The sequence below is a fragment of the Hyaena hyaena genome, unplaced genomic scaffold (assembly GCF_003009895.1).
Source record: "Hyaena hyaena isolate Hyena2069 unplaced genomic scaffold, ASM300989v1 scaffold_766, whole genome shotgun sequence".
Taxonomy (NCBI): Eukaryota; Metazoa; Chordata; class Mammalia; order Carnivora; family Hyaenidae; genus Hyaena; species Hyaena hyaena.
The window spans coordinates 223,655-245,807 of NW_024081398.1; the positions used below are offsets into that span (position 1 = coordinate 223,655).

Sequence of the window (22,153 nt, forward strand, 5' to 3'; positions counted from 1 at the left end):
CCCCCAGGAGCAACAGCTCACAGTGGCTGAACTGTGTCCTCAGCGACTGAAACACAGCAGCCACGAAAGTGAGGATGCCCTGTACGCCCTCTCCTTGCTGGGCCCCCATTCAGTCCTGAGCACAACACTCTACTTCTCTTTTCGGGACCCACTCATTTCCCTCCAGGGACACACTTGCGCTGCTACCTCTCAGGCACCAAATTTTATGCACCTGTGAACCCCCTGCTGCTTTTGCTAAAATGCAAATTGTGATTCCGTGAACCTCAGCTGAGGCCAAGACCCTATATTTCCAACAAGCCCCAGGATGACATGTCTGCTGCTGTCCTGAGGGCCCCAAACAGCCAGGGCCTGCGTCCTCCCTTCCTCCTTGTGTTCACAGTACATGGAGCCACAGGTCCGCTCCAGCAGGGTCTGTATTTAAATAATAGGACTGTTCACAGGCAAAACTATGTTCTCCCCAAGGGATCAGAGATGTGACCAAGTGACCATGCCAGGGCCCAGGGTCCAGTCTCCAGGCAAAGTGAGAGAAGACTTGTAACAGGAAGAGCATGAAAGATCTCAACTACTACAAACACGACAGGGAGCAAAAGAAAAAGAAGAAAAACTATGATATTGACATAAACGCAACACAAATTTTTATTGAGAACATATTCCATTCAACTGAGATTCCTTGCCAAGGATACAAATATTAAAAAGACATGGACTTCACTCTCAAGAGGCCTAAGAATTAGAAGGGAAAAGGGACCTAACTGGGGACAATAAGGGTTGGGAAGTGAGTCATACATTTTCCAAAGACAAACTGTGGGCACTGGAAATTCTCAGCAGGCAGAGACTGCTTCCAGCTGTAAATAAGGGAGGGCTCCCTGGAGCAAGTGACATCTGATGCCTGTGACCCAGTGAGGTACTCAGATTTCATTTTACTTTGAGAAAATGTAGAGATTTAAGTCTAAGAATCAGGTTAGATCAACAAGGCCCACCAAATTATACTCAGCTTATATTGACAGCTGATCGTGGAGCAGAAAGGAAAGACAAAAGTTGCACACAGAGACTTGCAAGTCCATCACCAATGAACTGGGTTTAAGTATGTGCTGGAGCCTGGGCTGCTGGGATCTCTCTCCACAGGGAGGCCAGGGTGCTGAGGTCTCCAGTGTGATTTCCTGGGAGGAACAGATTGTAAATGTTCTGGAGTAGACGGAGGTGAGGACTGCGGGGGGACGAGCACTGGGAGGAGGAAGGCTGAGGAACAGAAGGAACGTGGGAAGACACTTGGGAAAGAGCAGGAAGGTGGCTCCAGAGACTTACCAGCACTTCCGGACCCAGAAGGCAAGACCAGCCAGAAGCACCAAGGGCACCATCACCGCCAGGAAGGCCCAGCCCACGGGGCGGTGCTGCTCTGTGGGTTTGGTGCACAGAGGGTGTCACTTCCCAACCACCCCGGGTTGGCCTGCACCTTCCTGGCCCTCTTTGTTCCTGTCGCCCTCTGCCTCACCAGCCACCCTTCCTCTTTCTTCTCTCCCATCTCTGCTCAGACATGGACCCTTCACCAAACCCTCTGCTTCCTCCCACATCCGTAAGATCCTCACACTATACTCTCCATTTCGTGGGTTCCTAAATTTTTGTCCTTTATGGTAGGAGTCCCTAGAATCCCAATTTTTCACCTCGCTCTCCTGCTCTGCTGCAGGGCCTCCCACCCACTGACCCAGCAGGGCCCCCGCACTTTCTCACCCCAGTAGAGGACCAAGTCCTGGCCTCCTAGACTGCTGTGTCTCACTCGGCAAGACAGGCCGGCCACTTCCTTGGCTTCCACATCCAAGGAGACCTGAAGATACCAGGTCCCGTCGGCCTGAGGCAGGATGTCACCTTGCTGGGTGCCCGGCTGCTCCTGCTCACCCCGCATCCACATCACCCACACTGGCTTTGGGTAGAAGCAGGAGACATGACACACCAGCAGCAGACGGCCAGGGCCGGGACTGGGGCCGCTGGACAGCCAGGCCTCTGGCCTCACTGCAGAGACAGGACAGGTATTCTCAGACTGAGAAGGAAGATCTTCACATCAGTTGAGATACACACATCTCTCTATCTTAGAAACCTGTCACCATCATCCCCCTCCCTCTTGGATTCCCCTCACTCTGAATTTGAGAAATGGTCCAAATTTATGGTGCAGGGAGAGAATGCTTGGAGATTGAGAGAAGGACTGACCTTGTCGATGCAGATATGCCTTCCCTGCATCAAGAAGACCCAAGAGGAAATGGGGGCAGATGTCACTTAAAATTCTGTGTATAGCTTCTTTAACCACATAGAATTGATTGAATAGTGAGCAGACTTGCTGAGCCCTCCTTCCTTCCTTTGGAGATGGAAACCATGACATGTCCTGGAAGCTCATGAGACCTGATCCTTGATATGCAATCTCTAAAAATCTTGCTGATACTATTCCAAATTGCAGCTCACAGCCTCCTGCCAGCTGTACCTGAAAGGGATCTGAGAAGAGAGATTGTGAGATACAGGAAAGGAAGAGGGAAAGTGATGAAATGAGGTGAGTGGAAGCCATGCATGGAGGAAGGAGAAGGAGAAGTTGAAGGCATTGGAAGGAATCAAGCAAAGTTTGGTTTGAGTGGGAGGAAGTGGCGGTTGCTGGGAGCAGAGGGGAGGTGAATGACTGTGGAAGGAACGCATGTTGGAGGAATGACCGGAAGGGTGGGGGAAGGGGGCAGGGAAGGTCTCCACTGGAGAGCTGGGTTAAAATCATCTAGGGTGAGGGCAAAGCAGTGGGTACAGGGAACACACAGAGAGGTCATTGAGGGGATTGAACAGGGAGATAAGCACATTTCAAGGATCAGTCACCGAATGAGGGAGAGAAAGGTGCCCAGCTGGAGGCCAGGGATCAGAGTGGTCAGAGCACAGCCTGAGGTCAGTGAGAAGAGGGAAGTAGCAGAAGATGTAAAACTTTTCAATAATCAGAGTCTGGCCACTGCCCCCTGAACAGACGGGTGTGATTCAGTTTTACAATCGGGAGATATGAGGTTCAGAAGCCAGCGGAGGCTCTTTCCAGGAGGAAGAAGGAACTGAAGGAGACATACGCACCAACTACCTCCGTCCCACCTGCCCTGAGGAACCCGAACTCACATTCAAGCTGCCATTGACTGACGTGGTCCTGAAACACTTGAAGAAAGTCAATGGAGTTTGAATAGAAGAACATTTCCAGTTCCATTAAGGCCTCGTTGCTGAAGTTGCCCCTGGACCAAGGCTGCAGGTAAATGAAAGCACCAGTCTTGCTGTCCCAGCCATGAGTCTGCAGCTCACCCAGCCAAGCTGAGCCCTGATTCTGTGTCCAGGAACGGTTGTAAAAGGATGAGGTCAGGATGACTTGGAAGGATTTCGGCTCCTGGAAGTCTGTGCCAAAAGAACAGATAGACTGAGGAAGAGGAGGGCATTGGGAAGGAGAGAGAATCAGCAAAAGATGCCAGGGAGGGGCACCGAAATCTCGAGGGCAGAGCGCCATAGTGCTCTCAGGAGGCACGTGCTGCGCCAGAGCCCCGAGCTTCGTACCCATCATTCAGAAGACACAGGGCCCAGGGGCAGGGATGCTCAGGAACAAACCAGGCTGACATCTGTCCCTCCCCATGTTTGTGTTGGTGAGCCCACATGCAGAGACACAAATGCACACATGTACACACACACTCAGAGTTACACACATAGGCATGCACATAAACATATATGTAAACACAGACATACAGACACATACAAGCAGATACATACAGAGAAAAACACAAGCACCTATACACACATACTCATACACACATGCACACATGTACACAACAATATACATGCACACATGATACACATCACACACATGTAGACACACACACTCGTGCACCCACCGGGCAGGGCCACAGTCCTCACCATCGTCACTGTCACCATCTGGGACAAGAACCGTGAGCAACACCAGTTGCAACAATAGCATCTTATTTGCAGATGTTCTTTCTTTCTCTCAGAAAGTGGGTCTTTGGCGTCTGTTCTAACAAACCTCCCCACACACGGCTCCTCTCTTCTGACTTCCTTCTCAGCACACAAGCTTCCCTGAGTCTCTGCAGCAATGCAAATGGGCTCCGCCCTCAACCTTGGACACCTACTCAGACTCTCACTTCCCCTCTGGGTCTGACCCTCTTCTCAGTCCCCCAGCTTCTCCCAGTCACCTACCTCCATCCTGCTCCCCAGGCCCTAACTCGTGTTCTGGGGAACAAGGCTTGTGTGTCATGAAAAAGTGACCCTACCTCCCGTGCCTTTTCTCCTCATCCAGACAATAGCCCATGAAAACCCTGGACCCTGCTGTCACACTGTCCCTTATGCCCTTGGATCACTCCCCATGGACTTTCTTCCTTGTTTCCCCCCAACCCCAGCCTATTCACATTTCTGACTCCCCACTATTTGCATTAAAATTCAAAATCAACCAGATCAATTTGAAGGTCACCTTCTTTTTTTTTTAAAATACATAGTTTATTGTCAAGTTGGTTTCCAACAACACCCAGTGCTCATCCCCACAAGTGACTTCCTCGATGCACATCACCCCTCCCATTGCCCCACAACCATCAGTCCTCAGTTTGTTCTCAGCATTCAAGAGTCTCTCATGGTTTGTCTCCCTCCCTCTCCCCAGCTATTCTTTTAATTGAGGAAAGGGGTCTAAACATGCAGATGACTCCCCTCTTGGGGAATGGAGAGGGCCCATGTGACATGGACCTCAATTGTGATAAACAGAGAATTCTTCACTGATAGATAATGACTTACATATCTGGGAGAGATCAGACTGCACTTAGGTTAGGTTTGGAGAGTTGACCTGACTTTCTACTTCCATGGAGTTCTTAACTGATTAAAGTCTCTTTAAGTATTTGTGCTTTATATCATCTGGATAATGTGTTTGGGCTATCTGTCTTGTTATTTCTTGGATGACCAGTAAACTGAAATAACCTCAGGCTGTTGAGAGAAAGATAGTATTTTTGGAAAGTTCAGACTGAAACATAGAACATTAGAAAGAGATCACTCCCACACTTAAGATTTGACAAGTTGGATGATCAAAATCACTTCTTGGAATCCACCAGAGCTGAAGGATCAGAGCAATATGTTAATCCAAAATCTAGAGAAATACTCTAGACTCCTCCAAGGAAATAAGGGATTCAAACCCTCACTTACTTGAGACAGATCCCCGACACTTTATAAGCCAGAAAGTATAATTCAGCTACAATTGTTAAAAAATGAATGAAGGAGGGACCCCTGGGTGGCTCAGTCGGTTAAGTGTCCGACTTCAGCTCAGGTCATGATCTTACAGTTCATGGATTCAAGTCCCACATCGGGCTCTGTACTGACAGTTTGCTCAGAGCCTGAAGCCTGTTTCAGATTCTGTGTCTCTCTCTCTCTCACCCTCCCCTGCTCATGTTGTCTCTCTCTCAGAAATATATATATAGGGGCGCCTGGGAGGCTTAGTCGGTTAAGCGTCCGACTTTCGCTTAGGTCATGATCTCGCGGTTGGTGGGTTCGGGCCCCGCGTTGGGCTCTGTGCTGACTGCCAGCTCAGAGCCTGGAGCCTGTTTCGGTCTGTGACTCCCTCTCTCTCTGACCCTCCCCTGCTCACGCTGTCTCTCTCTCTCTCTCTAGAAATAAATAAAACATTTAAAAAAAAAAAAAAAGTGGTCCAGTTTCTTTCTTTTACATGTTCCTGCCCAGTTTCCCAATCACTATTCTTAAAGAGACTTTCTATTTCCCATCGAATATTCTAGCCTCCTTTGTCAAAGATTAACTGAGCATAAAATCGTGGTTTTATTCCTGGGCTCTTTGCTCTCTCCCATTGTTCTGTGTCTACTTTTGTGCCTGTGCCATATGTTTTGATTACTACAGCTTTGTAGTGTAACTTGAAATTTGGAATAGTGATAACTCCAGCTTTGTTTCTCTTTTTCAAGATTGTTTTGGCCCTTCAGAATCCTTTGTGGTTCCATAAAATTTATGAATGTTTGCTCTAGTTCTGCGAATAAAAAGGCTGTTGGGGGGCACCTGGGTGGCTTAGTCGGTTAAGCGTCCGACTTTCGCTTAGGTCATGATCTCGCGGTTCATGGGTTCGAGCCCCGCGTCAGGCTCTGTGCTGACAGCTCAGAGCCTGGAACCTGTTTCAGTCTGTGACTCCCTCTCTCTCTGACCCTCCTCTGCTCACGCTGTCTCTCTCTCTCTCTCTCCTAGAAATAAATAAAACATTTAAAAAAAAAAAAAGGCTGTTGGTATTTTGATGGGCATTGCATTAAATCTGTAGATTGCTTTGGATAGTATAGTATGCACATGTTAACAATATTGGTTCTTCCAGCTCATCAGCATGTAATGTCTTTCCATTTCTTTTTGTCACCTTCCACAATTGTAATCAATGTTTTATAGTTTTCAGAATACAAGTCTTTCCCTTTGGTTAAGTGTGTTCCTGGGTATGTTATTATTTTTAGTGCTTTCTGACTTTTGGGGAAATGCTTTCAATTTTTCACTATTGAGAATGATGATAGCTGTGTTTTTAAAAAATATATATGAACTTTATTATATTGATTTATGTTTCTAAATCTATTTTGTTAGGGTATTTTATCATCAATGAATGTTGTACTATGTCAGATTATTTTTTTACATCTATTGAAATGATCATAGTTTTAATCCTTTCTCTCATTGATGTAATATATGTCACATTGATTGATTTGCAAATATTGAACGACACTTGATTCTCAGGAATAAATTCCACTTTGTCATGATGAATGATTTTTTTTAAATCATCCAGCCTGCTGATGTTTGTTGAGAATTTTTGCATCTTTGTTCATCAGAAGCATTGGCCTGCTGTCCTGTCTTTTTGTAGTGTCTTTGTGTGCTTGTGGTATCAGGGTAACACTGGCCTCCTAGAATGAATTTGGAAGCTTTCCTTTCCTCTCCTATTTTGTGGGATTGTTTGAGAAGAATAGGTATTATTTATTCTTTAAATTTTTGGTAGAATTCTCCTGTGAAGATTTCTGGCCCTGAACTTTTTTTGTCAGGAATTTTGTCCGTACTGATCAGTTTCACTGTGGGCAATTGGTCTGTTCAAATTTTCTATTTCTTCCCACTTTGTTTTTGGGAAGTTATGCATTTCTAGGAATCTATCCATTTCTTGTACTTAAATCTCTTTGTCTCAATGTCATTCACAGCCAGTGTTTCATTGTTGATTTTCTGCTTGGATATTCTGTCTATCAGTGTAAGTGTGTTCTTAAAATCCCCTACTATTGTGTTACTATCAGTTTCTTCCTTTATTTTTCTTATTAGCTGCTTTATATATTTGGGTCCTTCCTTGTAGGGTGCATAAATATTTACAATTATTATATCTTCTTGTTAGATTGTTCCATTTATTTTTATATAGTGTCTTTCTTCTCTTTGGTACAGTCTTTCTTTTAAAGTCTATTTTGGCTGATACAAGTATTGCCACCCTAGCTTTCATTTCACATCCATTTGCTTCATATATGCCTCTTCACCACTTCACTTCGAATTTTCATGTGTCTTTATGTCTGAAATGAGTCTCTTATAGGCAGCATAGAGATAAGACTTGCTTTTCTTATCCATGTCATCACAGTATGTCTTTTGATTAGAGCATTTGTTACACTTGCATTCAATGCATTGGCTGATAGGTATGACTTATTGCCATTTTTTTACTTGTTATATGGTTGTTTTGGTATTCTCTGTTCCTTTCTCCTCTTTCTCTTTTCTCTCATGGTTAGTTAGGTTTCCTTCATGATATAGTTAGATTCTTTTCCCTTTATTGTTTGCATACCTACTATTAATTTTTTAACAGCTACATTGAGGTGAAACTAATATATAGAAAACTATACAAATTGAACATGTACAATTTGATGACTTCAGACATAGGAAACATTTATGATATCACTACAACCAAGATAATAAACAATTCCAAAAGGCTGATGAATTTCCTTATGTCCCTTTATTTTGTTTCATATGTATTGTGGTAAAAGGACTTAACAGAAATCTACTCTCTTAACAAATCTTGTAGCACACAATATGGTTTTATTACCTATAGGCACTATGTTTTACAGGACATCTCTAGAACTTATTCAACTAACATAACTGAAACTTTCTATCTTTTGAATAACAACTTCCCAATTACCCACAATCAAACCTCTGGCAACTGCTACTCTCTGCTTCTATGAGTTCCATTATTTGAGATAACTCATATTATTTAAATCACACAGTGTTTGTCTCTCTGGGACTAGCTTGTTTCACTTAGCATAATATCTTCAGGTTTCAGCCATGTTATCATAAAGACCATAGTTCTTTTTTTGAGGCTAAATAATATCCCATTGTATGTATATATCACATTTTCTTTATTCATCCATCTGTAGACAGACACTTGACAAAAAGGAATTAAAGGAAAATTCCAAGAAGAGGAAAGAGCAAGGAAAAGGAGGAGCAAGAGAAGGAACTACAGCAGGTAGAAGGAACAAAATGGGATCATCAAGACCCTGGCATGAGCAGACATCATTCACTTTGTTATTACAGGTTCTGTATATACACTGAACATGAACTTATTGGTCACATAACTTTGAATTCATTCTTTATTTTTCTCCCCTGCCTCCCTTTTAGGTATATGAAGTCATACTTAATATGCATTTATTTTTTGAGTACCTTGACTGTTTTTTATGATATACTTATTTTTGCTGCTTTTGTGCTTCTTTTCCTTTTGGTCTTTCCTTTCCCTTCCACTAAAACCTTCTTTAACATTTCTTGTAGGGTTGGTTTAGTGGTCATTAATTCCTTAAATTTTTGTTTGCCTGGGAAACTCTTTATCTCTCCTTCTATTCCGAATGGTAGTGTTGCTGAGTACAGGAATCTTGGCTACTGATTTTTGTCCTTTCAGAACTCAAGTATGTCTTGTCACTCTCTTCTGGTCTGCACAGTTTCTGCTGAAAAATCAACTGATAGCCTTATGGCCTTCCCCTGTGCATAAGTATCCTCTTTTCTCTCGCTACTTTTAAAAGTCACCTTTACGGGGCGTCTGGGTGGCTCAGTCAGTTAAGCGTCCTACTTCGGCTCAGGTCATGATTTCATGGTTCATAGGTTCGAGCCCCACATCGGGCTCTGTGCTGACAGCTCAGAGCTTGCTTCTGATTCTGTGTCTCCCTCTCTCTCTGACCCTCCACTGCTCACACTGTCTCTCTCTCACTCTCAAAAATAAATGAAACATTAAAAAGAATTTTTAAAGTCACCTTTATCACTACTTTGCCATTTCAAAAAATAGGTATTGTGTTGTGGACCTCCTTGGGTTGAGCTCCTTACTTCCCTCTTCCTTTCCCTCAATTCTTGAAAATATTCCTCTATTTCTTCTTTTGATGATTGCCTTTTTCTTCATGTATCCTCATCTCTCACACTCTTACCCCGTCTGGCTTTGTTAACCCTGACATCTGGCTCAATCCCTATCCTGGGTATTTTCATGAATTTCTAACAAACCACTGGTCAGGAATCAAAGGCTCATTCTGCTTCTGCATAAGTAGCCTGTAAACATTACCCCAGGGTTTTTCCAAAAGGTGAAAGGAGAAGATGCACCAGCCTTTATGAACCAGGAAAGTCATGACAATGACATTAAATACTCAAAATGCAGGATATTTTCCATGAATTTCTTCCCAACATAATACATCTATTCATTCATTTATTCTTCATTCAGACATTCTATCATTCATTTATTCATAAGTTACTTAGCTTTTCCTATATGTATGGTAAACATATTCTCTAAGAGTGGTTCCAAAAGGTATGAGAAGCTGGTGTGTGTCCAGATATTTAAGATATAATGAATAATCTCATCCTCTGAGCTACATTTAATCATGCAGATGCAAACTTTAGAACTGTGAAATGAGAAATTTTAACCTCATAAATTTGAGCAATAATTGCTTTATTAAATGATCCATGAATCAAGCATCACCACATCTGGCATGCAGGTGGGCATGCTGAGAAGTTGTACAAATGCAAGGTTTTTATACAGGGAGGGTGGGGCCAGGGGTTCTTAGCAAATGAGAACAGTTGTTCCAGGAGTCAGGCCTGCTTTCTTGGGGGAAGAGCAGGGGGTCTTATCATGCACATGATCTCATCTGCCTTTAGGGGCTGGAGAGAAACCAGGTGACAGACTCGTTAACTCTATGGAGAGAAAAATTTACTGGTGACAACTGGTTAAGGCTACGTTTCTGGAGAGGTTGAAATTCGTTCACCTAGGTATGAAGCCCCAGTGTGGAAACTCCATTTATGACGTCATTTTGGGTCTGTGATTTTCTTTTTCTACCAGGATGTGGCTCAAGGGGATGTATCTTCATCCTCCACCAGCAGGAGCTGCTCTTGGTACCCTGCAGGCTGCCTGCTTGGGACAAAACGGGACGGGTGGGGGGTGTGGAGGGCGGCACTACCTCTGCTCTGGTCTAGTCTCCTCCTCAGCCAGGTGCTTTGTGTTTCAACTTTGGGACTGGGCCCTTCTGAGTGTTCCCCCCTTTCCCTCAGCAGCCGGAGCCTCTTAGTCTGGGATAAGGCATGTTCCTGTCCTTCCCGCACTGGCCCTTCCCTCCAGTTGCAGTGTGGCTCCCTGTGCCCTGAGGCAGTGGGGCTCTCTGCCCCTCCCACACCCAGGTAAGGTTCCTTTCTGTGTGGCCTTCCTGCCCTTCACAGGAGGGAGCTGCTGTGAGTCCTCAGGCTTGTACTACCAGAAAACAGTTCTCTGGTGTGTATCCTGGACTTCAGCCTATCAGGAGCCCCTGGTCAGGTCGATGGAAAACGCCTAGAGATATAGTAAATTTCTGTGCCTCATGCTAGCCTTCAGTCATTTGTTAACATTTGTAGCTGAATTATTCTTTCTGGTTTATAGAGCCTCTGACATCTGTCCTATGTAAGCAAGGGTTTGCATGCCATATCCTTGGAGGCATCTGTATTTTCCCAGGTTGGGGTTAACAAGCTCCCCTGATACTCAGCTCTGTAATGTGATGATGTTGTGGGGGTTATGGTGTGCTGTTGTTGCGGTTCAGAGCCAATGGCCAAGAAAGAATTCTTGAAGACATCTTTGGTGCAAAAAGGTGATTTTATTAAGGGAAAGGGACAGGACTCTGGGCAGGAAGAGCTGGTGTGGACCCTGTGGAGAGACTGATTATATATTTGCAAACTAATGGAGACTCATGTCTTGCAGGACTGTGATCTCTATCAGTCAACCATTTGTTTTCCCCCTTTTCCTTTGTTCTTGGACAACCAGGAGTGCCCAAGGAATATCATACACATCCCACCTGGGGGTGAGAGAGGGCACATTGCGGCCAGTCGACTTGCTTTATTCCCCCTCATGATAATGGATTCAAGAATTGATTGCTATAAACACATTTTTTTTTTTACAAATAGTTTATTGTCAAGTTGGTTTCCATATAACACCCACTGCTCATCCCCACAAGTGCCCTCCTCCATGCCCATCTCCCCTCCCCCCCCACACCCATGAGTCCTCAGTTTGTTCTCAGCATTCAAGAGTCTCTCATGGTTTGCCTCTCTCCCTTTCCCCCACCATTTCTTCCCTTCTTCTCCCCCATGGTCTTCCGTTAGGTTCCTCCTAATCCTCCTATACGTGCAAACATATGATATTTGTCCTTTTCTGCCTGACTTATTTCGCTCAGCATAACACCCTCAAGGTTCATCCATGTTTATAGCCTGAGATCAAAATGGGCTAGAAACACATTTCTAATTTTCTTTTCTTTGTTTTCTAATTTTTTCTAATTGTTCATCCCATTGTATAGAAACATAATTGACCTGTGTATATTAACCTTATGTCATGAGCACTTGTGAGTGCTAGTAGCTTTTTTCTTGGCTCTTCAAAACTTTCTATTAATAAAATAATTTCATTTGTGAATAAAGCAAAAAAAAAAAAAAAGGAAGAAGAAGAAGAAGTGATTTTGATCATCCAGCTTTTTGAAGTCTTGAGTCTTAGGTGTGTGGGTTTTTTCATAGCAACACTTTCAACAATAGCCAAATCATGGAAAGAGCCTAAATGTCCATCAACTGATGAACAGATCAAGAAAATGTGGTTTATCTATACAATGGAATACTACATGATAATGAGAAAGAGTGAAATCTGGCCATTTGTAGCAACGAATGTAAGGATGGATCTCAAGGGTGTTATGCTGAGTGAAATAACTTAGGCAGAGAAGGAAAGATGCCATATGTTTGCACGTATAGGAGGATTAGGAGGAACTTAACAGAGAACCATGGGGGAGGAGAAGGGGAAAAAATAGTTGGGGAGAGGGATAAAGGCAAACCATGAGAGACTCCTGAATACTGAGAACAAACTGAGGGATCATGGGGGTGGGGGATAGGGGAAGGGGGGTGATGGACATGGAGGAGGGCACTTGTGGGGAGGAGCATTGGGTGTTATATGGAAACTGACTTGACAATAAACTATAAAAATCTAAAAAAATAATAAAAAAAGGAGTGTGGAGTTTTTTCAATGGAGTTTTTTCAATGTTACAATCAAAACATTCCCCAAATCTATGTTCTTCCTTAAATTAGCCTGAGATTATATCTGTTTACTGATCAACCAAGAAATAACAAGACACATGGCCCAAACACATTATCCAGATGATACCAAGCACAAACAAACATTCAAGAACCTGTAAAAACTCTAGAACACCGTGAAAGTGGTTCAACATGTCTACCACAGGCCGGTTCATGATAAGACAAGCATGGAACATTCTAAGAGGAATACTAAGAAAAGAATCTGGAAACATGATTCCAGAACACTCTTAACTCCATGGGTTACAAATTCTCATAGTTTCTTAATACAAGTAATAGGAGATTTACAGTAGGACCTTCTGGGTGAACTTCATGATTATTAACATATGGCTTATTCTAAAGAAAATTGTGTAAGATTCTCATTTCCTCAAACAAGATTATAACTTATCCTTTCTGATACTAAAAAAAATTTACATTGAAAACTTCCATATTTTTTTAAGAGAGAGAGACAGAGACAGAGCATGAGTGGGATAGGAAGAGAGAGAGAGGGAGACACAATCCGAAGCAGGCTCCAGGCTCTGAGCCATCAGCACAGAGCCCTAAGTGGGGCTCAAACTCACAGACCATGAAATCATGTCCTGAGCCAAAGTCAGACTCCCAACCAGCTGAGCCACCCAGGTGCCCCCATAATTTTTAAGAATAATTGTATGCCAGGACCTAATTATTCAATCATTCAGAAATACTCACTGAGCACCTATCACTTGTCGGCCTTGTCCTACATATTAAAGATCCTTGACAAAAGAGATGTATATCTAACACCTTAAAATCACCAATGAAGTCACAATTCTACTTGGGCAAATATCAGTTAAGAGCCACCACTTTAAAAAATATTATTTCAGTTCGAGCCCTGCTCGGAATTGAGCCTGTTTGGAATTCTCTCTCTTTCCCTCTCTCCGTCTGCTCCTTCCCTGCCTACAGTCTCTGCCTCTCTCAAAATAAGATAAATAAACTAACAAAAAGAAGAAAATATTGTTGTAAGCAGTCATGCTGTTGGGTAGAGTCTGTTCATTACAATAAAACTCAGCACATGCAGTTTTAGGGAAAATGGCACTCTGGAAGACCCTGAGATAGCTTCTTCCCAACTAGATAACACCCGTGTCGGTTTAAGGAACCTAGAAAATGACTCAAAGAGTGGCAGAACTAACTGTCCATGGAGGTTATATTGAACAGGGAAGGATAGGTGGAGACGAGGTAGGGAATCCAAGGGACACACGGGATGTCTAGAGTCCGCAGGCAGAAGGGATGCAGAGGCACTGATAAAGGATAGAAACAGACTCATCCTGGAGCCAACATGGGGAAGAAAAATTCCCAATCATTTGACTTTGAAAACCAGAGGGGCATAATTTCTGGAGTTGTTACACTTTGTGGGGCTTAACACTTGGAACATAAAAAGTCAGCAGGATCAGTTCTGGGACAGCGGGGTGAGGCGGGGGGGGGGTCAGGGGGAGAAGCGGATCAAGAGGAAACTGAGTGCCCCTGCTCTTAAGGAAATGGCACTACAAACAGCTCCACAGAGTTAGAGCATAGAAGCTGGAGTGGAAATACACCTGGGGCATCTGGGAGGGAGACGTATTTACTAATCTCAGAGCATGTCCCACAGGGACAGAGACGGGTGACTCTTCCAGGAATAAAGGAGCTGGCAGGAGCCACTTCCTCCTCACCCCCAGGTAAGCACACAGACGGCCATGGGAACCCTAGAAGGCACAGGAGACCTGGGGAGCAGGGCAAAATGACTGTACTCTGTGAGGCCCACCTGAACAAACGTGGTTTGGGACACCCAGTCGGGGGAGGAGAGATTGGGGTGCCGCCATTCTTCTCCCCAACATGAACGCAGTGGGACTTCGGAGAGCAGCACAGTGGCCCCCAGTGTAGACAGGGCCCGCTTGCCCCAAATGCCGCCCCTCTGTGCCCGCAACTGCTTATCTAGTGGAGGAAGACAGACACTGAGCCAAGCAGGCAGCCTCTCCTCCGGCCGCCAGTCCCAGGAGCCTACAGCCAACTGTTTCTTTTGGTTTGTTTACTTGTTTTCCTCTATTTTTCTTTTCTTTTTAATTTTTTAAAGTTTTATTTCTTTATTTTGAAACAGACAGCGTGAGAGGGGGAGAAGAGAGAGGGAGAGAGAGAATGCTAAGCAGGCTCTGCACTATCAGCACAGAGTCTGAAGTCGGCGCAAACTCACGAAATGATGAAACCATTATGATAAGCTGAAACTCAGAGTCGGACGCTTAACCGACTGAGCCACCCAGGTGCCCCTCTATTCTTTTCTATTTATTTCTTTCCTCTTCTTTTTTTTCTTTTGGAATAAAGCTCATAGTTTCTGGTTTGCTTAGGTCAAATCTTTTAGCGATCAAGCACAGAGCGTCCATCTTCATTATTCACAGAAGCTGCGTGTGCTAATGGACCTACCTAGTGACATTGATTCGTAACCACCAAACACATCAGCTCCCTGATGTTCATACTGGCAGGAAGAGTGAGCTGCATGTGTCACCCATCACATGGATCCTGATGAGACTGAACCAGTTGCTGCTCTGCCTTTCCGGGTTAATTCCCAAACTGTAAATAAGTGTCCTTTTCATAGTCTATTTGGTGCCACATTTTCTACAGTTACATGTACTCTCTTGGTGATTTCAAGGTTTAAAAAGGGCCTGAAGCCAGAGCTGCAGGGCTGACTGGTGTTCCTAAGCACAGGAAGGTGCGATGTGCTTCACTGACAACACGCCTGTGCAGGTAACTCTTGCTCAGGCTCACGATGCAGAGCTGTGGGCCTTTGAGGTCAGTGGTAACGAATCAACAAGGCAGTAAATCTAGGAAAAGGAGAAGGAACTTCTTGATGTCTATGAAATCTCAGAAAACGTTAAGGTAACATGCTATGATGACGTCACAGAAGGGGAGGAAGGGAGGGCTAAATATAAGGATTCATGAGTTGATGACGATTTCTAGATTGTTTCTAAAAGCATCATGAGCAGCACAGCTTTGGGGCTGAAAGCCAAAGACACTGGATATCACAGTAACCAAGCTTGGAACTGTCAATACTTCTGAGCTGGTATTTCTGTATAAGGAAATAGAGCATACAATAATTATTTGGATGGATATATATATATATATGTATATATATGTGTGTATATATATATATATATATACACACACACACACATAGATAGATGATAGATAAATAGATAAAGAGATAGATAGATAGATAGAGAGATAGATATTGACTAGAGTGTTGTTAAACACAAACACACATGAGACAAGGCTGTGTACCCATCAGTGGGCAAGTGTTGTGAGCCGAGGCTCCAAAGACCTGAACCCCGTATTTCCCCCAAGGAGCAACAGCTCACAGTGGCTGAACTGTGTCCTCAGCGACTGAAACACAGCAGCCACGAAAGTGAGGATGCCCTGTACGCCCTCTCCTCGCTGGGCCCCCATTCAGTCCTGAGCACAACACTCTCCTTCTCTTTTCGGGACCCACTCATTTCCCTCCAGGGACACGCTTGTGCTGCTACCTCTCAGGCACCAAATTTTATGCACCTGTGAACCCCCTGCTGCTTTCGCTAAAATGCAAATTGTGATTCAGTGAACCTCAGCTGAGGCCAAGACCCTATATTTCCAACAAACCCCAGGATGACATGTCTGCTGCTGTCCTGAGGGCCCCAAACAGCCAGGGCCTGCGTCCTCCCTTCCTCCTTGTGTTCACAGTACATGGAGCCACAGGTCCACTCCAGCAGGGGTCTGTATTTAAATAATAGGAATGTTCGCAGGCAAAATTGTGTTCTCCCCAGGGTCTCACAGAAGTGAGGAACCATGGCAGTGTCAAGTCACCAGGCAAAGTGAGAAGTGTTTTAAACAGAAGAGCATCAACAATCCAGCTACTACAAATATGACAGGAAACAAAAAAAGCTATGAAATTGGCATAAATATAACACATGTTTTTAATAGTTTATTGTCAAGTTGGTTTCCATATAACACCCACTGCTCATCCCCACAAGTGCCCTCCTCCATGCCCATCACCCCCTTCCCCTCTCCCTCACCCCCATCAGCCCTCAGTTTGTTCTCAGCATTCAAGAGTCTCTCATGGTTTGCCTCCCTCCCTCTCCCCAACTATTTTTCCCCTTCTACTCCCCCATGGACCTCCATTAAGTTCCTCCTAATCCACCTATATGTGCAAACAAATGGTAGCTGTCCTCTGCCTGACTTATTTCGCTCAGCATAACACCCTCAAGGTCCATCCATGTTGCTACACATGGCCAGATTTCATTCTTTCTCATTGCCATGTGGTATTCCAGTGTAGAGATGAACCACATCTTCTTGACCCATTCGTCATCAACACATATTTTTATTGAGCACATATTCCATTCAAGTGAGACTCCTTGCCAAGGATACAAATATTTAAAAGACATGGACTTTGCATTCAAGAAACTTGGAATTAGAAGGGAAAAAGGACATAAATGCAGGGCAAAAAAGTATCAAAAGTGAGGTGTAGGTTATCCACAGTGCAGGTAAAAGTGGTGGAAATTCACACCAGTCAGAGACCACTTCCTCTTGTGGATCTGGAAGGGCTTACTTGAGGAAGTGACACCAGATGCCATGACCCATGGAGGTGTTTGATCTCATTTTACTCTAAGATGAATTAGAGATTTAAGTACCAGAATCAGGTCAGAACAAGATATCCTACTAAATAACACTTAATTCATATTGATAACCCATCACTGAGCAGAGACCAAGATAAAAGTTGCACACAGAGACTTGCAAGTCCTCACCACTGAGCTGGGTTTAAGTAGATCCTGACCCCTGGGCTGCTGGATCTTCCTCCAAAGTAGGTCAGTGCACTGATGTTTCTAGTGTGTTTTCCTGGAAAGATCAAATTGGAAATTGCTCTGCAACAGGTGGAGGTGAGAACACCAAGGTGAAGGGCACTGGGAGGAGGAGGGCTAAACACAGAAAGGAAAGTGAGGAGACATTTAGGAAAGACCAGAAAGGTGGCTCCAGAGACTTACCAGCGCTTCCAGAGCCAGAACGCAAGACCAGCCAGGAGCACCAAGGGCACCAGCACCGCCAGGAAGGCCCAGCCCACGGGGCGGTGCTGCTCTGTGGGTTTGGTGCACAGAGGGTGTCACTTCCCATCCACCCCGGGTTGGCCTGCACCTTCCTGGCCCTCTTTGTTCCTGTCGCCCTCTGCCTCACCAACAACCATTCCTCTTTCTTCTCTCCCATCACTGCTCAGACATGGACCCTTCACCAAACCCTCTGCTTCCTCCCACATCCGTAAGATCCTCACACTATACTCTCCATTTCGTGGGTTCCTAAATTTTTGTCCTTTATGGTAGGAGTCCCTAGAATCCCAATTTTTCACCTCGCTCTCCTGCTCTGCTGCAGGGCCTCCCACCCACTGACCCAGCGGGGCCCCCGCGCTTTCTCACCCCAGTAGAGGACCACATCCTGGCCTCCTAGACTGCTGTGTCTCACTCGGCAAGACAGGCCGGCCACTTCCTTGGCTTCCACATCCAAGGAGACCTGAAGATACCAGGTCCCGTCGGCCTGGGGCAGGATGTCACCTTGCTGGGTGCCCGGCTGCTCCTGCTCACCCCGCATCCACATCACCCACACTGGCTTTGGGTGGAAGCCAGAGACGTGGCACACCAGCAGCAGACGGCCAGGGCCGGGACTGGGGCCACTGGACAGCCAGGCCTCGGGCTTCACTGCAGAGACAGGACAGGTATTCTCAGCTGAGAGGGAAAATCTTCACATCGCATAGAAACACACATCTTCCTTACTCTAAAAACCTATCTCCATTATCCCTTCTCCCTCTTAACCCCTTCTCCACTGAATTTGAGAAAATGGTGCAAACTTATGAGTGCACTGAAAGGTTGGAGGGATGAGCAGGACTGACCTTGTCGCTGCAGATCTTTCTTCCCTGCATCAAGAAGACCCAAGAGGAAACGGGGACAGAGGTCATTAATATGTGCTTGTATCCTTAAGTTGACCACATGGTACTGATTGAATAGTTTGCCGACCTGCTGAGCCCTCCTTCCTCCCTTTGGAGATGGCCACCATGACATGTTCTGGAACTCAACGAGATCTAATCCTCGGTATGCAATCTTCATGAAGCCTACTGATGTTTCTCCAAAATGGGAATCACAGCCTCCTGCCATCTGTACCTGAAAGGGATCTGGGAAGAGAGAACGTGAGTTACAGGAAATGGAGACGGAAAGAGGTGAATTGGGATGAGTGGAAGCCAAGACAGGAAGCAAAGGGGGAAGTTAAGGGTATTAGAAGGAATGGAGCAACGTTTGGTTTGAGTGGACACTCAGACAGAGAGGAAGTGGTGGTCACTGGAATCAGAAGAAAGGTGAATGACTGAGGAAGGAACACATGTTTTAGGAGAGAGGGGAAGGATGTGGGCAGAGAACAAAGAAGGGCTCTGCTGGAGAGCTGTGATAAAACCATCAAGGGTGAGGGGAGAGCAGTGAGTAGAGGGAACACATAGACAAAAGTTGCTGATAGGACTGAATGGGGAGAAAAGCACATTTCAAGGATCAGTCACAGAGTAGGGAGAGGAGAGTGTCTGGCTGGAGGCCAGGGAATGGGGTGGTCATGGAAGACTCTAGTGAGAGATACAAGAGCACAGCCTGAGGTCAATGAGATGAGGCATAGTAACAGGAAATGTGAAGCTTTTCAGATTCGGGTCCTGGTTTCTGCCTCCTGAACACACGGGTATGAGTCAGTTTTATGATGCGGAGTCGAGAGGTTCAGAAGCCAGTGGAGGCTTTTCCTGGAGGAAGAAAGAATTCCAGGAGATACACACACCTCCATCCCACCTGCCCTGAGAAACCTCAACTCACATTCAAGCTGCCATTGACTGACATGGTCTTGAAATATCAGAGGAAATCTGATGGAGAATGTATGAAATGTCTTTTCTTGTTCCACCAGCTCCTCGTTGCTGAAGTTGCCCCTGGACCAAGGCCGCAGATAAATGAAAGCTCCAGTCTTGCTGTCCCAGCCATGAGTCTGCAGCTCATCCAGCCAAGCAGAGCCCTGATTCTGCATCCCGGAACGGTTGTAAAAAGATGTTGTCAGGACAACTCGAAATGAGATTGGCTCTTGGAAGTCTGTGCCAAGAGAACAGATAGAGTGAGGAAGAGGAGGGTATTGGAAGGAGAGAGAAGGCAGAAGAAAGGTGCCAGGGAGGGGCACAGAAATCCGGAGGACAGGGAGCCATAGTTCTCTCAGGAGACACGTGCTGCTCCGGAGCCCCGAGCTTCGTACCCATCGTTCAGAAGAGCACAGGGCCCTGGGGGCAGGGATGCTCAGGAACAAACCAGGCTGACATCCCTCCCTCCCCATGTGTGTCCTGGGGAACCCACACCCTGAGTGCCCACATGCACAGACACAAATGCACATATGGACACACATGCAGATACACACAGAGACACACAAAAGTGTACCAATATGCATATGCTCATACGTACTTAAACACACATGCAGACACATGAGCACATGTACACACATTGCAAACCCACACACACATGCAGACACACATGTGCACCACACAAACACACAGGACACATGCGAGCACACACAGGTATACATATGTGCACATGCACACTTTGCACCCACTGACCAGGGCCAAAGTCCTCACCATCGTCACTGGCACCACCTGGGACAAGAACCATGAGCAACACCAGTTGCAACAACAGCATCTTATTTGCAGATGTTCATCCTTTCTCTTAGAAAGTGGGTCTTTGGCGTCTGTTCTAACAAACCTCCCCACACACAGCTCCTCTCTTCTGACTTCCTTCTCAGCACACAAGCTTCCCTGAGTCTCTGCAGCAATGCAAATGGGCTCTGCCCTCAACCCTGGACACCTACTCAGACTCTCACTTCCCCTCTGGGTCTGACCCTCTTCTCAGGTCCCCAGCTTCTCCCAGTCACCTGCCTCCATCCTGCTCCCTGAGGCCCTAACTCAGGTGCTGGGGAACAAGGCTTGTGTGTCATGGAAAAGTGACGCTACCTCCTGTGCCTTTTCTTCTCATCCAGACAGTAACCCATGAAAACTCATGACTCCCCAGCCTCCAGCCCTGGACCCTGCTGTCACCCTGTTCCTCGTGCCCTTCGGTCACTCCCCATGGACTGCCTTCCCTGCCTTCCCCCACCTCATTGCATTCACATCTCTGACTTCTCACTGCCTGTGCTGAAATACAAAGTCAAGCAGATTGATTTGAAGGTCACTTTCCCTTAATTGGGAGGACAAAGGTCTAATCATGCAAATTATCTCACCTCCTTGGGGGATGGAGAGGGTCCATGTGAGAGAGGACCTCACTTGTGATGAACAGAGAATTCCTCACTGATGGGGAAAGACTTACATTTCTGGGGCAGGTTGGAACAGCACTTGGGTTAGGTTAAACAAGGTTTGGGAAACTGGTCTGGCCCAAGGCACCATTTTGAGCCCATGGGTTTCTTTTAACCCTTCTCCTATTTGCTTTTCCAGATTTCCCCATGATTGCCTGTGTAACAGCGTCAACCACCACCAGGTCACCATTACTTTTAGGGGAGAATCAGTCTCCGTCAGTGAGATCACAGGACACCAAAACATCTGAAGAATCCCCCCTCATTCCGAATTGCATTAATGCATATTCACTCACCAAACACTCACTTAACACCTACCTGGATCCGAGCACCATGCTGCACTCATGAAACTACAGTGTTCATGGGGTGCCTGGGTGGCTCAGTCAGTTGAGCATCTGACTTCGGCTCAGGTCATGATTTTACAGTTCATGGATTCAAGCCCTGCATCGGGCTCTGTGCTGATGGCTCAGAGCCTGGAGCCTGCTTCAGATTCTGTGTCTCCCTCTCTCTCTGACCCTCCCCTGCTCATGCACTATCTCTCTCAGAGATTTATTTGTCTCAAAAATAAATAAATATTAGATTTTAAAAAATAAGAAGAAAAGAGATCACAGTGTTCACAATGAGGTCACTTTATTCAAGGCACTTTTAGTGTTGAATTTAGGAAGAGAAACACATAAACCACGAACTATTCATTTTGGTGTCCTGAGTTACTGCACTTTGGTTGTTGTGTTGTTGTTGTTGTTTAAATTTCCAGTATAGTTAACATACAGTGTTATATTAGTTTCAAGTGTACAATATGGTGATTCAGCGCTTTGATACATTACCCAGTGCTTATCAATATATGAGTAATCCTAATCCTCTTCACCTACTCCACCCATCCCCCTCCCTGCCTCCCATCTGGTAGCCAGCAGTGTGTCCTCTACAGCTAACAGTCTGGGTTTACTTGTTTGTCTTTCTTATTTGTTTGCTCATTTGAGTCATTAGTGAATATTGAATGACACTGGTACAGCAAGAAAAAATTCCACGTGATCGAGAGGAATGAATTTTTAATATATTGTTGGATTTGGATTGCTAATATTTTGTTATGGATTTTTGGATCTTTGTTCATCAGAAATATTAGCCTGTGGTTGCCACTTTTTGTAGTGTCGTTATCTGCTTTTGGTATCAGGTTAAAGCTGGCTTCATGGAATGAATTTGGAAGCTTTCCTTCCTCTTATTTTGTGGAATAGTTTGAGAA

General features: G+C 45.2%; 1 protein-coding gene across 3 annotated transcripts; it reads right to left on the minus strand.

The window, feature by feature from the left end:
- Positions 1–612: 612 nt before the first annotated feature.
- On the minus strand, positions 613–20,273 carry LOC120221215 (T-cell surface glycoprotein CD1a-like). Of its 3 annotated transcripts, none has more exons than XM_039218487.1 (6): positions 20,210–20,273; positions 3,124–3,390; positions 2,200–2,478; positions 1,726–2,004; positions 1,303–1,393; positions 613–1,157 (listed from the first exon to the last, which is right to left on the minus strand). In XM_039218487.1, exons 1-6 carry the CDS (start codon positions 20,268–20,270, stop codon positions 1,061–1,063), a joined length of 1,074 nt encoding a protein of 357 aa, XP_039074418.1. In that variant the 5' UTR covers positions 20,271–20,273; the 3' UTR covers positions 613–1,060. The 3 variants fall into 3 exon arrangements, with proteins under 3 accessions (XP_039074418.1, XP_039074417.1, XP_039074419.1); XM_039218486.1 differs by lacking the exon at positions 20,210–20,273 and adding an exon at positions 3,901–4,066; XM_039218488.1 differs by lacking the exon at positions 20,210–20,273 and adding an exon at positions 3,879–3,943.
- Between the last annotated feature and the right edge of the window lie 1,880 nt (positions 20,274–22,153).

Excerpts from the sequence above, each read along its gene's own strand:
- LOC120221215 (XM_039218487.1), bottom strand. The coding sequence starts at position 20,270 with ATGCTGTTGTTGCAACTGGTGTTGCTCATGGTTCTTGTCCCAGGTGGT. Across the intron at positions 1,394-1,725 it reads GGACTTGGTCCTCTACTGGG|AGCAGCACCGCCCCGTGGGC; the intron begins GTGAGAAAGTGC and ends CCAAACCCACAG. Across the intron at positions 1,158-1,302 it reads TTCTGGGTCCGGAAGTGCTG|GAAATCACACTGGAGACCTC; the intron begins GTAAGTCTCTGG and ends TGTTCCTCCCAG.